The 16,589-nt window shown below is 40.7% G+C and overlaps 1 protein-coding gene across 2 annotated transcripts in view; it reads right to left on the reverse strand.

Moving 5' to 3' along the window:
• The window catches only part of Galphas (G protein alpha s subunit), a 123,505-nt gene that overhangs the window by 25,011 nt on the left and 81,905 nt on the right, over positions 1–16,589 (reverse strand). For both annotated transcript variants that reach the window (XM_071686222.1, XM_071686223.1), the window contains one exon: positions 14,257–14,436. In XM_071686222.1, the coding sequence (XP_071542323.1) occupies positions 14,257–14,436 (180 nt within the window). The remainder of the gene's footprint in view (positions 1–14,256; positions 14,437–16,589) is intronic.

Consider the following 16,589-nt stretch of genomic DNA (forward strand, 5'->3'; position numbering starts at 1 on the left):
GGAAAAGGGTGAATGTGTTGGAAATTAAATGTTTTAGGACAATATGTGGTTTGATTGATTAAGTAATGAAAGGGGAAGTGTTATGTGGTAATCAAAAGTATGCAGTTGAGAGAGCAGAAGAGGGAGTCTTCAAATGGCTTGAACATATGGAGAGAATGAGTGAGGAATGGCTGACAAAGAGGATATATGTGTCAGAGGTAGAGGGACCAAGGAGAAATGGGAGACCAAACTGGAGGTGGAAGGATGGAGAAAAAGATTTTGAGAGATCCAGTTCTGAACATTCAATACAGGAGGGTGAGAGCATGCAAGGAAGAGAGTGAACTGGAATAATGTGGTACACCAGGGTTGACGTACTGTCAATGGACTGAACCAGGGTACGTGAAATGTCTTTGGGTAAATCATGGAAAGGTTTGTGGGGACTGGATGTGTATAGGGAGCTGTGGTTTCGATGCAACACACATGACAGCTAGAGACTGAGTGTGAATGAATGGGACCTTTTTTGTCTATTTTTGTGGCACTACCTCGCTGACACGGGGTGGCAATGCTGTTTCCTGTGGGGTGGGCTGGTGCTGGGAATAGATGATGGCAAGCAAGTATGAATATGTACATGTGATATATGTATATGTATGCATATATGTTGATATGTGTATGTACGTATATGCAAGTGTATGTGTGTATATATATCATTCAGTTACTATTATCTTATTTATTATACTTTGTTGCTGTCTCCTGCATTAGCGAGGTAGCGTAAGGAAACAGACGAAAGAATGGCCCAACCCACCCACATACATGTGTATATACATACATGTCCTGTGTGTGGGATGAAGAAGTAAGATTATTAGTGAAAGAGAAGAGAGAGGCATTTGGATGATTTTTGCAGGGAAAAAATGCAAATGAGTGGAAGATGTATAAAAGAAAGAGGCAGGAGGTCAAGAGAAACGTGCAAGAGGTGAAAAAGAGGGCAAATGAGAGTTGGCGTGAGAGAGTGTCATTAAATTTTAGGGAAAATAAAAAGATGTTCTGGAAGGAGGTAAATAAAGTGCGTAAGACAAGGGAGCAAATGGGAACTTCAGTGAAGGGGGCTAATGGGGAGGTGATAACAAGTAGTGGTGATGTGAGAAGATGGAGTGAGTATTTTGAAGGTTTGTTGAATGTGTTTGATGATTGAGTGGCAGATATAGGGTGTTTTGGTCGAGGTGGTGTGCAAAGTGAGAGGGTAAGGGAAAATGATTTGGTAAACAGAGAAGAGGTAGTAAAAGCTTTGCAGAAGATGAAAGCCGGCAAGGCAGCAGGTTTGGATGGTATTGCAGTGGAATTCATTAAAAAAGGGGGTGACTGTATTGTTGACTGGTTGGTAAGGTTATTTAATGTATGTATGATTCATGGTGAGGTGCCTGAGGATTGGTGGAATGCTTGCATATTGCCATTGTACAAAGGCAAAGGGGAGAAGAGTGAGTGCTCAAATTACAGAGGTATAAGTTTGTTGAGTGTTCCTGGTAAATTATATGGGAGGGTATTGATTGAGAGGGTGAAGGCATGTACAGAGCATCAGATTGGGTAAGAGCAGTGTGGTTTCAGAAGTGGTAGAGGATGTGTGGATCAGGTGTTTGATTTGAAGAATGTATGTGAGAAATACTTAGAAAAGCAAATGGATTTGTATGTAGCATTTATGGATCTGGAGAAGGCATATGATAGAGTTGATAGAGATGCTCTGTGGAGGGTACTAAGAATATATGGTGTGGGAGGCAAGTTGTCAGAAGCAGTGAAAAGCTTTTATCGAGGATGTAAGGCATGTGTACGTGTAGGAAGAGAGGAAAGTGATTGGTTCTCAGTGAATGTAGGTTTGCGGCAGGGGTGTGTGATGTCTCCATGGTTGTTTAATTTGTTTATGGATGGGGTTGTTACGGAGGTGAATGCAAGAGTTTTGGAAAGAGGGGCAAGTATGAAGTCTGTTGTGGATGAGAGAGCTTGGGAAGTGAGTCAGTTGTTGTTCGCTGATGATACAGCGCTGGTGGCTGATTCATGTGAGAAACTGCAGAAGCTGGTGACTGAGTTTGGTAAAGTGTGTGAAAGAAGAAAGTTAAGAGTAAATGTGAATAAGAGCAAGGCTATTAGATACAGTAGGGTTGAGGGTCAAGTCAATTAGGAGGTAAGTTTGAAAGGAGAAAAACTGGAGGAAGTAAAGTGTTTTAGATATCTGGGAGTGGATCTAGCAGTGGATGGAACCATGGAAGCAGAAGTGGATCATAGGGTGGGGGAGGGGGCGAAAATTCTGGGGGCCTTGAAGAATGTGTGGAAGTCGAGAACATTATCTCGGAAAGCAAAAATGGGTATGTTTGAAGGAATAGTGGTTCCAACAATGTTGTATGGTTGCGAGGCGTGGGCTATGGATAGAGTTGTGCGCAGGAGGATGGATGTGCTGGAAATGAGATGTTTGAGGACAATGTGTGGTGTGAGGTGGTTTGATCGAGTGAGTAACGTAAGGGTAAGAGAGATGTGTGGAAATAAAAAGAGCGTGGTTGAGAGAGCAGAAGAGGGTGTTTTGAAGTGGTTTGGGCACATGGAGAGAATGAGTGAGGAAAGATTGACCAAGAGGATATATGTGTCGGAGGTGGAGGGAACGAGGAGAAGAGGGAGACCAAATTGGAGGTGGAAAGATGGAGTGAAAAAGATTTTGTGTGATCGGGGCCTGAACATGCAGGAGGGTGAAAGGAGGGCAAGGAATAGAGTGAATTGGAGCAATGTGGTATACCGGGGTTGACGTGCTGTCAGTGGATTGAATCAAGGCATGTGAAGCGTCTGGGGTAAACCATGGAAAGCTGTGTAGGTATGTAATTTGCGTGTGTGGACGTATGTATATACATGTGTATGGGGGGGGTTGGGCCATTTCTTTCGTGTTTCGTATTCCCTGCGTGTCATAGAAGGCGACTAAAAGGGAAGGGAGCGGGGGGGCTGGAAATCCTCCCCTCTTGTTTTTTTTTAATTTTCCAAAAGAAGGAACAGAGAAGGGGGCCAGGTGAGGATTTTCCCTCTAAGGCCCAGTCCTCTGTTCTTAACGCTACCTCGCAAATGCGGGAAATGGCGAATCGTATGGAAAAAAAAAAAGAAAAATATATGTATTATATAATTTTCTTTCTTTTTCTTTTAAACTATTCGCCATTTCCCGCGTTAGCGAGGTGCAGGAAATGGCGAATAGTATGAAAAAAAAAGAAACGGCGAATAGTATGAAAGAAAGAAAGATATATATATATATATATATATATATATATATATATATTTTTTTTTTTTTTTTTTTTTTTTTTTTTATACTTTGTCGCTGTCTCCCGCGTTTGCGAGGTAGCGCGAGGAAACAGACGAAAGAAATGGCCCAACCCCCATACACACGTACATACACACGTCCACACACGCAAATATACATACCTACACAGCTTTCCATGGTTTACCCCAGACGCTTCACATGCCTTGATTCAATCCACTGACAGCACGTCAACCCCTGTATACCACATCGCTCCAATTCACTCTATTCCTTGCCCTCCTTTCACCCTCCTGCATGTTCAGGCCCCGATCACACAAAATCTTTTTCACTCCATCTTTCCACCTCCAATTTGGTCTCCCTCTTCTCCTCGTTCCCTCCACCTCCGACACATATATCCTCTTGGTCAATCTTTCCTCACTCATTCTCTCCATGTGCCCAAACCATTTCAAAACACCCTCTTCTGCTCTCTCAACCACGCTCTTTTTATTTCCACACATCTCTCTTACCCTTACGTTACTTACTCGATCAAACCACCTCACACCACACATTGTCCTCAAACATCTCATTTCCAGCACATCCATCCTCCTGCGCACAACTCTATCCATAGCCCACGCCTCGCAACCATACAACATTGTTGGAACCACTATTCCTTCAAACATACCCATTTTTGCTTTCCGAGATAATGTTCTCGACTTCCACACATTTTTCAAGGCTCCCAAAATTTTCGCCCCCTCCCCCACCCTATGATCCACTTCCGCTTCCATGGTTCCATCCGCTGACAGATCCACTCCCAGATATCTAAAACACTTCACTTCCTCCAGTTTTTCTCCATTCAAACTCACCTCCCAATTGACTTGACCCTCAACCCTACTGTACCTAATAACCTTGCTCTTATTCACATTTACTCTTAACTTTCTTCTTCCACACACTTTACCAAACTCAGTCACCAGCTTCTGCAGTTTCTCACATGAATCAGCCACCAGCGCTGTATCATCAGCGAACAACAACTGACTCACTTCCCAAGCTCTCTCATCCCCAACAGACTTCATACTTGCCCCTCTTTCCAGGACTCTTGCATTTACCTCCCTAACAACCCCATCCATAAACAAATTAAACAACCATGGAGACATCACACACCCCTGCCGCAAACCTACATTCACTGAGAACCAATCACTTTCCTCTCTTCCTACACGTACACATGCCTTACATCCTCGATAAAAACTTTTCACTGCTTTTTTTTTTTTTATATACTTTGTCGCTGTCTCCCGCGTTTGCGAGGTAGCGCAAGGAAACAGACGAAAGAAATGGCCCAACCTCCCCCCATACACATGTATATACATACGTCCACACACGCAAATATACATACCTACACAGCTTTCCATGGTTTACCCCAGACGCTTCACATGTCTTGATTCAATCCACTGACAGCACGTCAACCCCGGTATATATATAGGGGATAGGGGAGAAAGAATACTTCCCACGTATTCCCTGCGTGTCGTAGAAGGCGACTAAAAGGGGAGGGAGCGGGGGGCTGGAAATCCTCCCCTCTCAATTTTTTTTAATTTTCCAAAAGAAGGAACAGAGAAGGGGGCCAGGTGAGGATATTCCCTCAGTGGCCCAGTTCTCTGTTCTTAACGCTACCTCGCTGATGCGGGAAATGGCGAATAGTTTGAAAAAAAAAAAAAAAAAAAAATATATATATATATATATATATATATATATATATATATATATATATATATATATATATATATACATACAGGGGAGAAAGAATACTTCCCACGTATTCCCTGCGTGTCGTAGAAGGCGACTAAAAGAGAAGGGAGTGGGGGGCTGGAAATCCTCCCCTCTCATTTTTTTTTTTTAATTTTCCAAAAGAAGGAACAGAAAAGGGGGCCAGGTGAGGATATTCCCACAAAGGCCAAGTCCTCTATTCTTAACGCTACCTCGCTAATGCGGGAAATGGCAAACAGTATGAAAGAAAGAAAAGAAAAGAAAGATATATATATATATCCCTGGGGATAGGGGTGAAAGAATACTTCCCACGCATTCCTCACGTGTCGTAGAAGGCGACTAAAGGGGACGGGAGGGGGGGGGGCCAGAAACCCTCCCCTCCTTCTATTCTAACTTTCTAAAATGGGAAACAGAAGAAGGAGTCATGCGGGGAGTGCTTATCCTCCTCGAAGGCTCAGACTGGGGTGTCTAAATGTGTATGGATGTAACCAAGATGAGAAAAAAGGAGAGATAAGTAGTATGTTTGAGGAAAGGAACCTGGATGTTTCGGCTCTGAGTGAAACGAAGCTAAAGGGTAAAGGGGAAGAGTGGTTTGGGAATGTCTTGGGAGTAAAGTCAGGGGTTAGTGAGAGGACAAGAGCAAGGGAAGGAGTAGCACTACTCATGAAACAGGAGTTGTGGGACTATGTGATAGAATGTAAGAAAGTAAATTCTAGATTAATATGGGTAAAACTGAAAGTTGATGGAGAGAGATGGGTGATTATTGATGCATATGCACCTGGGCGTGAGAAGAAAGATCATGAGAGGCAAGTGTTTTGATAACAGTTGAATGAATGTGTTAGTGGTTTTGATGCACAAGACCGGGTTATAGTGATGGGTAATTTGAATGCAAAGGTGAGTAATGTGGCAGTTGAGGGAATATTTGGTATACATGGGGTGTTCAGTGTTGTAAATGGAAATGGTGAAGAGCTTGTAGATTTATGTGCTGAAAAAGGACTGGTGATTGGGAATACCTGGTTTAAAAAGCGAGATATACATAAGTATACGTATGTAAGTAGGAGAGATGGCCAGAGAGCATTATTGGATTACGTGTTAATTGACAGGCGCACAAAAGAGAGACTTTTGGACGTTACTGTGCTGAGAGGTGCAACTGGAGGGATGTCTGATCATTATCTTGTGGAGGCGAAGGTGAAGATTTGTATGGGTTTTCAGAAAAAAAGAGGGAATGTTGGGGTGAAGAGGGTGGTGACAGTAAGTGAGCTTGGGAAGGAGACTTGTGTGAGGAACTACCAGAAGAGACTGAGTACAGAATAGAAAAAGGTGAGAACAAAGGAGGTAAGGGAAGTGGGGGAGGAATGGGATGTATTTAGGGAAGCAGTGATGGCTTGCGCAAAAGATGCTTGTGGCATGAGAAGCGTGGGAGGTGGGTTGATTAGAAAGGGTAGTGAGTGGTGGGATGAAGAAGTAAGATTATTAGTGAAAGAGAAGACAGAGGCATTTGGACGATTTTTGCAGGGAAAAAATGCAAATGAGTGGGAGATGTATAAAAGAAAGAGGCAGGAGGTCAAGAGAAAGGTGCAACAGGTGAAAAAGAGGGCAAATGAGAGTTGGGGTGAGAGAGTATCATTAAATTTTAGGGAGAGTAAAAAGATGTTCTGAAAGGAGGTAAATAAAGTGCATAAGACAAGGGAGCAAATGGGAACATCAGTGAAGGGGGCTAATGGGGAGGTGATAGCAAGTAGTGGTGATGTGAGGAGGAGATGGAGTGAGTATTTTGAAGGTTTGTTGAATGTGTTTGATGATAGAGTGGCAGATATAGGGTGTTTTGGTTGAGGTGGTGTGCAAAGTGAGAGGGTTAGCGAAAATGATTTGGTAAAGAGAGAAGAGGTAGTAAAAGCTTTGCAGAAGATGAAAGCTGGCAAGGCAGCAGGTTTGGATGGTATTGCAGTGGAATTTATTAAAAAAAGAGGTGACTGTATTGTTGACTGGTTGGTAAGGTTATTTAAAGTATGTATGACTCATGGTGAGGTGCCTGAGGATTGGCGGAATGCTTGCATAGTGCCAATGTACAAACGCAAAGGGGATAAGAGTGAGTGCTCAAATTACAGAGGTATAAGTTTGTTGAGTATTCCTGGTAAATTATATGGGAGGGAATTGATTGTGAGGGTGAAGGCATGTACAGAGCATCAGATTGGGGAAGAGCAGTGTGGTTTCAGAAGTGGTAGAGGATGTGTGGATCAGGTGTTTGCTTTGAAGAATGTATGTGAGAAATACTTAGAAAAGCAAATGGATTTGTATGTAGCATTTATGAATCTGGAGAAGGCATATGATAGAGTTGATAGAGATGCTCTGTGGAGGGTACTAAGAATATATGGTGTGGGAGGCAAGCTGTCAGAAGCAGTGAAAAGTTTTTATCGAGGATGTAAGGCATGTGTACGTGTAGGAAGAGAGAAAAGTGATTGGAAGAGAGAAAAGTGATTGGTTCTCAGTGAATGTAGGTTTGCGGCAAGGGTGTGTGATGTCTCCATGGTTCTTTAATTTGTTTATGGGTGGGGTTGTTAGGGAGGTAAATGAAAGAGTTTTGGAAAGAGGAGCAAGTTTGCAGTCTGTTGTGGATGAGAGAGCTTGGGAAGTGAGTCAGTTGTTGTTCGCTGATGATACAGCGCTGGTGGCTGATTCATGTGAGAAACTGCAGAAGTTGGTGACTGAGTTTGGTAAAGTGTGTGAAAGAAGAAAGTTAAGAGTAAATGTGAATAAGAGCAAGATTATTAGGTACAGTAGGGTTGAGGGTCAAGTCAATTGGGAGGTAAGTTTGAATGGAGAAAAACTGGAGGAAGTCTAAGTGTTTTAGATATCTGGGAGTGGATCTGGCAGCGGATGGAACCATGGAAACGGAAGTGAATCATAGGGTGGGGGAGGGGGCGAAAATCCTGGGAGCCTTGAAGAATGTTTGGAAGTCGAGAACATTATCTCGGAAAGCAAAAATGGGTATGTTTGAAGGAATAGTGGTTCTAACAATGTTGTATGGTTGCGAGGCACGGGCTATATGGATAGAGTTGTGCGCAGGAGGGTGGATGTGCTGGAAATGAGATGTTTGAGGACAATATGTGGTGTGAGGTGGTTTGATCAAGTAAGTAATGTAAGGGTAAGAGAGATGTGTGGAAATAAAAAGAGCGTGGTTGAGAGAGCAGAAGAGGGTGTTTTGAAATGGTTTGGTCACGTGGAGAGAATGAGTGAGGAAAGATTGACCAAGAGGATATATGTGTCGGAGGTGGAGGGAACGAGGAGATGTGGGAGACCAAATTGGAGGTGGAAAGATGGAGTGAAAAAGATTTTGAGTGATCGGGGCCTCAACATGCAGGAGGGTGAAAGGCGTGCAAGGAATAGAGTGAATTGGAATGATGTGGTATACCGGGGTCGACGTGCTGTCAATGGAATGAACCAGGGGATGTGAAGCGTCTGGGGTAAACCATGGAAAGTTCTGTGGGGCCTGGATGTGGAAAGGGAGCTGTGGTTTCGGTGCATTATTACATGACAGCCAGAGACTGAGTGTGAACGAATGTGGCCTTTGTTGTCTTTCCTAGCGTTACCTCGCACACATGAGGGGGAGGGGGTTGTTATTCCATGTGTGGCGAGGTGGTGATGGGAATGAATAAAGGCAGACAGTATGAATTATGTACATGTGTATATATGTATATGTCTATGTGTGTATATATATATGTATACATTGAGATGTAAAGGTATGTATATTTGCGTGTGTGGACGTGTATGTATATACATGTGTATGTGGGTGGGTTGGGCCATTCTTTCGTCTGTTTCCTTGCACTACCTCGCTAACGCGGGAGACAGTGACAAAGCAAAATAAAATAAATAAAAATAATATATATATATATATATATATATTATCTCTTTTTTATTATACTTTGTCGCTGTCTCCCGCATTACCGAGGTAGCGCAAGGAAACAGATGAAAGAATGACCCAACTCACCTACATACACATCCACACACGCAAATAAACATACCTACACATATCAACGTTGCAGATTCCAACAGCTTATTGTACGAATGACCCAGTGCAGCAGCACGGGCCCAGGCCGAACTGTAGGAGTGAAAACCTCCAAAGACTCCATGAGGTATCATAAGGGAAGTGAAAAGCAAATAGGATTGCATCACCTTACAAGGGGACCTTTGGAAAATTAAAGCAATGACAATGGGTCTCAGTGAAAGGAATGATCAATATGATTACCATCCTGCAAGAGATAAGTGAGAGGAATATGTGTCAAAGGAATCCAAACAGCAACATACTACTGTGTCCTTCTGATGCTATTTGTTATTATTCTTATACTTATTCTTGTATTATCTGCAAAGGATGATATGGTACTATGGTTAGTGTTTGAGTTAATGTCAGATATAAGAATGAGGAACAGGAAGGGTGCAAGAACAGTTCCCTAGGGACTGAGCTTTATACTATAAAAACAATAGAGATGGCATGGTTTACAACTGTGTTATGATCTATCACTTCAAAAATTGTTTATCCAACTCCCAATCATTCCGGTTACTCCCATCTTTTGCATTTTACATGCTGTGATACAATGGTCATATTCATTCAATGTTTTTATAGTCTGTGTAAATTACATCACCATTTTCTTTGTTTTCTAGAGCTTCAACAAACTTATCATAAAGGTCAAGCAACTGAGAGATGCCTAATCTTCCCATCCTCAAACCATGAGGTCCTGCATTAAATTCTGTTACTCAATGCTCCCAGAACCTTCGCCCCCTCCCCCACCCTATGACTCACTTCTGCTTCCATGGTTCCATTCACTGCTAAATCCACTCCCAGATATCTAAAACTTCACTTCCTTCAATTTTTCTCCATTCAAACTTACATCCCAACTAACTTGTCCCTCAACCCTGCTGAACCTAATAATCTTGCTCTTATTCACATTCACTCTCAACTTTCTCCTTTCATACATTTTTTCATACTCAGTCACCAGCTTCTGCAGTTTCTCATTTGAATCAGCCACCAGTGCTATATCACCAGCTAATAATAACTGACTCACTTCCCAGGCCTTCTCATCCCCAACCAACTGCATACTCACCCCTCTCTCCAAAACCCTTGCACTTACCTCCATAATCACCCCATCCTTAAACAAATTAAACAACCATGGAGACATCACACAACCCTGCCACAGACTGACCTTCAGTGGGAATCAATCACTCTCCTCCCTTCCTACTTGTACACATGCCTTACATCCTTGATATAAACTTTTCACTACTTCTAGCAGCTTACCTATTTCATTTATATATAAAATTAATGGGATAGCCTTGATTGGGGCCTCAGCTGCCCATGCAGTCCTTAAAATATAAAAAAAAGTATTTTGGGTTATTTCCTCATTTCATTTATGGCTTTTTCTTTTTCCCATTTCATATGAAATTCTTAGCTTATGGCCTCTGTCTGATAGTTCATAAATAGGTTTTCTTTCCTTTGCTGGGTTAGCTGTGGCTTCTTTAGAACTGCAATTCTTTTTCATCTCCTATAAAGTACTTGTCTTTCTTATTCTAACCTAGTACTTTTGTGCTTTCTTCCTGCTGGTACATGTCTGGAGTACCAAGTGGTCATCTCATTTACACATTCCTCTACTTTGGTACTCAGTAGGGTTTCCTGTTGTGTCGTAGGCATTTTATTGATCACATTCTCCCAGTTCATCCATTTACTGTTAAAACTAATATCACTAAAAACACCACTATTTCATGTGTTTGGATGAGGAACTGTGGGTTTCAAACATGGTAAGGTGTTTGCAAAGAAGAATGTGTGAGAGAAATACTTAAAGAAATGCATGGGTTTGTAGGTGGCATTTTACATCTGGAGAAAGCATTTAGTGAAGCCATGTGGAAGGTCTTCTCAAGAATATGCAGTGTGGGAGGAAAGTTGCTATAGGGCATGGTGTAAGACATGTGTACCAGTAGAAAGTGTTGACAGAAAATTTGAATAAATGCAGCAGAGTTGAGGGACATGGTAGCTGGGGTGTGGGTCTGAATGGAAAAAATTTGTTAGTAAAGCAAAGTGTTTTAGATACCTGGGAGTGGACATGGCAGTGGATGGACCAATGGAAGCAGAAGTGAGTCATAGGGTGGGTGAGGAGCCAAAGGTTCTGGGAGCAATGAAGAAAGTGGAAAAAAGAGATCATTATCCGGGAGGGCAAAAATGGTTATGTTTGAAGGTACAGTAGTCCCAACATTAATATATAGATGCAAAGCATGAGCTATGGATAAGACTGTGAGGAAGAGGGTGGGGGTATTGGATATGAAATGTATAAAGGCAAACTGTGGTGTGAGGTGGTTTCATCAAGTAAGTACTGAAAGGGTAAGAGATGGGTGTGATAATAAAAAAGGGTGTGGATAAGACAGCTGGAAAGGATGTGCTGAAATGATCTGGACATATAAGAGGGAATGACTGAGGAAAGGATGACAAAGAGGATATATGTGTTAGAAGTAGGGGGAACAAGGAGAATGGGAAGACCAAATTCGAGATGGAAAGATGGAGTGAAAAAGATTCTGAGGAATATGGGCCTGAATATGCAGGTGCAAAAGGCATGCACAGGATAGAATGAACTGCAATGATGTAGTATACTGGGATGACAAGCTGTCAATGGAATGAGAACCAGGGCATGTGAAGTGTCCGAAGTAAACCATGGAAAGGACTGCAATGATTAGTTGTGGATGTGATTTCAGTGCATTACACATGACAAATACAGAATGGATGCAGCCTCTCCATCTGTTTCTGGCACTGCCTTGCTAATGCTCGAAATGATGATTATGCATAAAAGAAAGTTTGTCTTTCCTTTGTTGGATGAGCTGTGGCTTCTTTAGAAGATCTGCAATTCTTTTCCACCCGTAAAATGTCAGTCTTTCTTGTTCTAACCTGTGACTTTTGTGCTTTTTTTTTGCTTGTATTTATCTACTGAGTGGTTGGGCTGTTCATCTATTTCCTGGCACTACCTCCCTAATGCAGGATATGGCAATCAAGTACAACAACAAATACATAAATATTATCTGTTGCATGTTTGGAGTACCAAAGTGGTCATGTTATTTACACATTCCTCCTCAGTTTTGGTACTTAGATGAGTTTCCCACTGTGTCACATACATCTCATTGATCACACCCTCCTAATTCATACGTTTACTATTAAAACTGAAATTACTGAAAATAACTCCAATGTTTTGCGTTCTTACAGGGCAGTTTAGCATCCAAGCTTGTTTTTATTTCAATCAGGTTGTGATCAGAATATATGGTATTCGAGATGGTAATCTCATGCACAAGGTCCACATTATTTGTGAAGATTAGGTCCAGAATGTTATTACTTGTAATTGGTTTCATCATTTGTTGCTTGAAGGAGAACTTTTTACAGTCTGAATAACCCTTTGTTTCTATTCATCCAAGCTGTTTCCAGTATCAGTATTTTCTGCTGTTTCCTACCAATCAGCATTTAATGTGTTAGGTTGAAGTCTCCCACAAAAATTATATTTAGTATAGGGTTTCTCATGTAGAAATACGATTCTATGTTTCTTATTAATCCATAAATTCATGAGGCTTTGCATAAGATGGTCTATAGACAAATGACCTGGCTTTGGTCTTCAGTCTTGACAGCGAGTGCTTCTACTACATCATTTGAGGAGTGCAGTTCATTTATTATAAATGTATCTACTATATACAGTCCTACTCCACATGATCTTCTTGTCCCATCACACATGTTGTAATTTGGAATCCACACCTCCCTATTCATATTGTCTTTAGTGTATGTTTCAGTGAAACCCATAAACACTGCACCTGACTTGTTAAGCAAGCCACTTATGAGTAGGATTTTATTTGCTCTACAAGACTTCAGTCCCTGCATGTTGGCATAGTATACTACACTGCTTACCTCAGTATTGTTCTGGGGGATTAATATGTTCAGTTCTCTTGAATTCAGCAGAGAGCTTTCAGACCTGTGCATAATATGCAAACAAATTCAAGTGGGAGTCCATACCTTCTTGCAAGTCACTTACATAGGTCACAAGGAGTCAGAGTCCTAGAACAGATCCCTGTGGCACTCTATTGATGATCCCCATACATTTCCAGAAGGATCCTATAACATGCATCTTTGGTTCCCTTCCACTTTGTTCCTTTGTTCATGCCTGGTGATCCAGCTTCTTAACTAGCCTCCTAAGTATTATGGTGTTAAATGCTTTCTGACAGTTCAGATACAAACAATTCATCCTGGCTTTGCTTTTTTCTAAGACAGAGCTCTCAACAGAAATGCAAGACATTCCTTACAACTGACTTCTTTTCCCTAAAATTGCCCAGCCTCCTAAGTATTATAGTGTCAAATACTTTCTGGCACTTTACATACAAGCAATCCATCCTAGCTTTCCTTTTTTCTAAGACACTCTTCCCTAAAATTGTGCAGTTTCTCACTTAGGCAATTTTTCCTCTGCTGGCATCCAGGATTCAGTTTGATATACATCAAAGTTACATAAGTAATCTTGTAATGAAGAACCAATTGCAGTCAATGCTCACTATGAATTAGTAACACCAGCATTTGGAAGCCATTATTCAAGACATGTAAAAAATGGGCCAACAGATCTCTAATTCATTTTCATCTCCAAAACTTCATTACTTCTTAACATGGGGATCATCCAAGCAAAATTTCTGATCTGGTTAACAAGCAGTTACAAATGATGTATATGTTAATAATTTCGACACAAATTATAGACCATAGATGACAAAAAGACTAAGACAACTGAAATTTTCCACTTTATGACTCAAGGAAAGCTGTGTAGGTATGTATATTTGCATGTGTGGACGTATGTATATACATGTGTATGGGGGTGGGTTGGGCCATTTCTTTCGTCTGTTTCCTTGCGCTACCTCGCAAACGCGGGAGACAGCGGCAAAAAAAAAAAAAAAAAAAAAAAAAAAAGACTCAAGGCATAAAAGCTTAAAGCAGTGCTTAAAACAACTGCCAAAACATTTTTCTATTAGGACTGGCAATTAAATATGCAATCATTAAACACACAGCAGAGACTTTTTATGAAAAAAAAGAGAAAACTGCAACTCCAGGTATTCTTTAACAAGGTTGATTTCCCCCTCTTCAAAAATTATCATCACTCCCATTTCTGACCAAATGCACAATTCAGCATATGAAAAAAAAAAATATTTATTTGCCCCTTTGCCACCATATATACACAAATAACAAGCACATAATCCCCAAATGGCCAGCCACTCACCTGTTATTCCATATACTTTTGAAGAGATCTAAAGATTCCCGTAACCTGTTTTGACTGGGGTCTTCTCGTAAAACCATGTTGTATGAAGAGCAGGCAGTGACAAATATAATGGCTGTGACATCATTGAAGCACTGGATCCATTTCCTCCTTTCATCTCGCTGTCCACCCACATCAAACATGCTGTAAAATTGGTGGTACAAAAAACTTTTTAAAAGGCCTTTAAATTTCTTTTAATAACAAGAGTCAAAAAGGATTTGGGCTTTTGCTTCCTAAATTTTACCTTACATTACCTTCCTGCCCCAAAATCCCCCTAAACGTCTAGTGGAATGAAGTTCAACCCTTAAACAGTGAACATGGTCCAAAAATTCCATCATATAATTCACTAACATAATCTTTATTCTTAATGAAATAGACTAGCATCCAAATATAAAAAAATAAAAAGATATATATTACGACCTTTCTCTTGGCCTGGTCCAGTGATAAGTGAGAATCCCTCCTTAATGATATGTCTGACAGATCCTGATACAGATGAAGAGATGAAGTTAGTCTGATAGATCCTGATACAGATGAAGAGATGAAGTTAGTCTGATAGATCCTGATACAGATGAAGAGATGAAGTTAATGTGTTTCTACTAAGCTTGTTTCCTAACTGCATTCTAAAGTCAAATACCGACAGCATTACTTAGAATGATTATTTCTTTATAATGAACACTGCTCTAATTCCAACCAAACTCTCCTTTCATTTAGAGGGATAGCACTGGTGGTGAGTAATCATACACACTGAAATACTAAATATCACACTACAATTGGACTAATGAAGGCGAAAGTTGGTGCGACAAAAGCCAATTCCTTTACATCACATATTTTTCCAAGAAAAATTAATAAAAGAAATACTAACAAATGTAATGGAAACTTACCTTGTTCCCCCAAGGCAGTAAGTGTTCAAGAAGTAGCGAACTACTCTGAATTACCTCATGGTCTGAAACAGGATTTGCATGGTAGGCAAGCAACTTTCTCCATGTTCATGATGCTCTATCATTTTTGGCTCCTCAGCAATGCTGAGCAGTTTCCTGGAGCTCTTAGCACATGCAACACTGACATCACTCTGCTGTCATGATTTAATACAATCTAATAAGCCTCTGTACCAAAAAAAAAATCTACAATTGTATGAGGACAAAGGCATCGAATCTGTTAAAGTGTCCACCAAGCAAGCACTTATTTGAATCAGAATGGCAAGCAGTGACCAAGGAATATCTTCTTTCATCTTGAAATTTCAACTTGTCTAGACAAGTTCAAAAGGCACAAAAGATAATGTTGTGCCATTAAATCATTGTAAGTCAATTTACATTAACTATGGGTATGAGTGTAGAGACAACATTGCAGACTGGTGAAATGAAGAAACGATGCATAGAGACAATGTACAACAAAAAATCACATTCTAATGCCTAGCACCCCAGGCCGAGATTGTAAACTAATGGGTCATTTTGTTCCATCCTAAATTCAATCCAATGGGTCTTCAGCCTACCTGATTAAATGTGCAATGTAACAGACTTTTACAATAATGTTAATTTGATCCCACATTAAGTCTGGTACAGTTTGAAGGGACTGTTAGAAGCCATATTCCTATACTCCGATGTCCTGTAGAAAGTGTATTTACAATATGGAAAGGATATCATCTTCTCTCTTTGAAAATATTCATGCTGTCTTCCAAGATCTGTTACTTAAGTCCTTCATTGCTCCTTGGAAAAATTAGGCGCAACTGTTACATAGTTTCTTCCATAAGTGTGAGTTCATTGGGGATGCCTCCTTTAAAGGCTTCCCTCCCCTTTACATAATCCCAATAAAATCACCCTCTAAGTCCCTTATTTCTTCACACTTTTTAAGTTACTCTTCTACACTTTCCTAACCAGGTAATATGTATCACGAGTCTTCCTCCTCATCACTTAGGTCATCCAACAATGTACACACTTCTGTGAGGTCATCGTGTACTCATTACCCACATATTGACATACGAACACTCATAATTGGTGATGAAACGGAGCTCCATATGATACTTTAATTTATATTTATTCATTTATTTATTTTGCTTTGTCACTGTCTCCCGCGTTAGCGAGGTAGCGTTATATCATCATTATTATACTTAATCATCATGTCCTGCATGAGCAAGGTAACACCAGGAAAAAGACAAAGGAAGATCCATCCACTCACACACACACACACACACACACACACACACATATATATTACTGAGTCCATGGGGAATATGAAACACAATAAGTTCCCAAGTGCACTTTTGTGTAATAATCACATCATCAGGGGAGACACAAGAGAGA

The sequence above is a fragment of the Panulirus ornatus genome, chromosome 42 (genome assembly GCF_036320965.1).
Source record: "Panulirus ornatus isolate Po-2019 chromosome 42, ASM3632096v1, whole genome shotgun sequence".
In the NCBI taxonomy this organism is placed as follows: domain Eukaryota; kingdom Metazoa; phylum Arthropoda; class Malacostraca; order Decapoda; family Palinuridae; genus Panulirus; species Panulirus ornatus.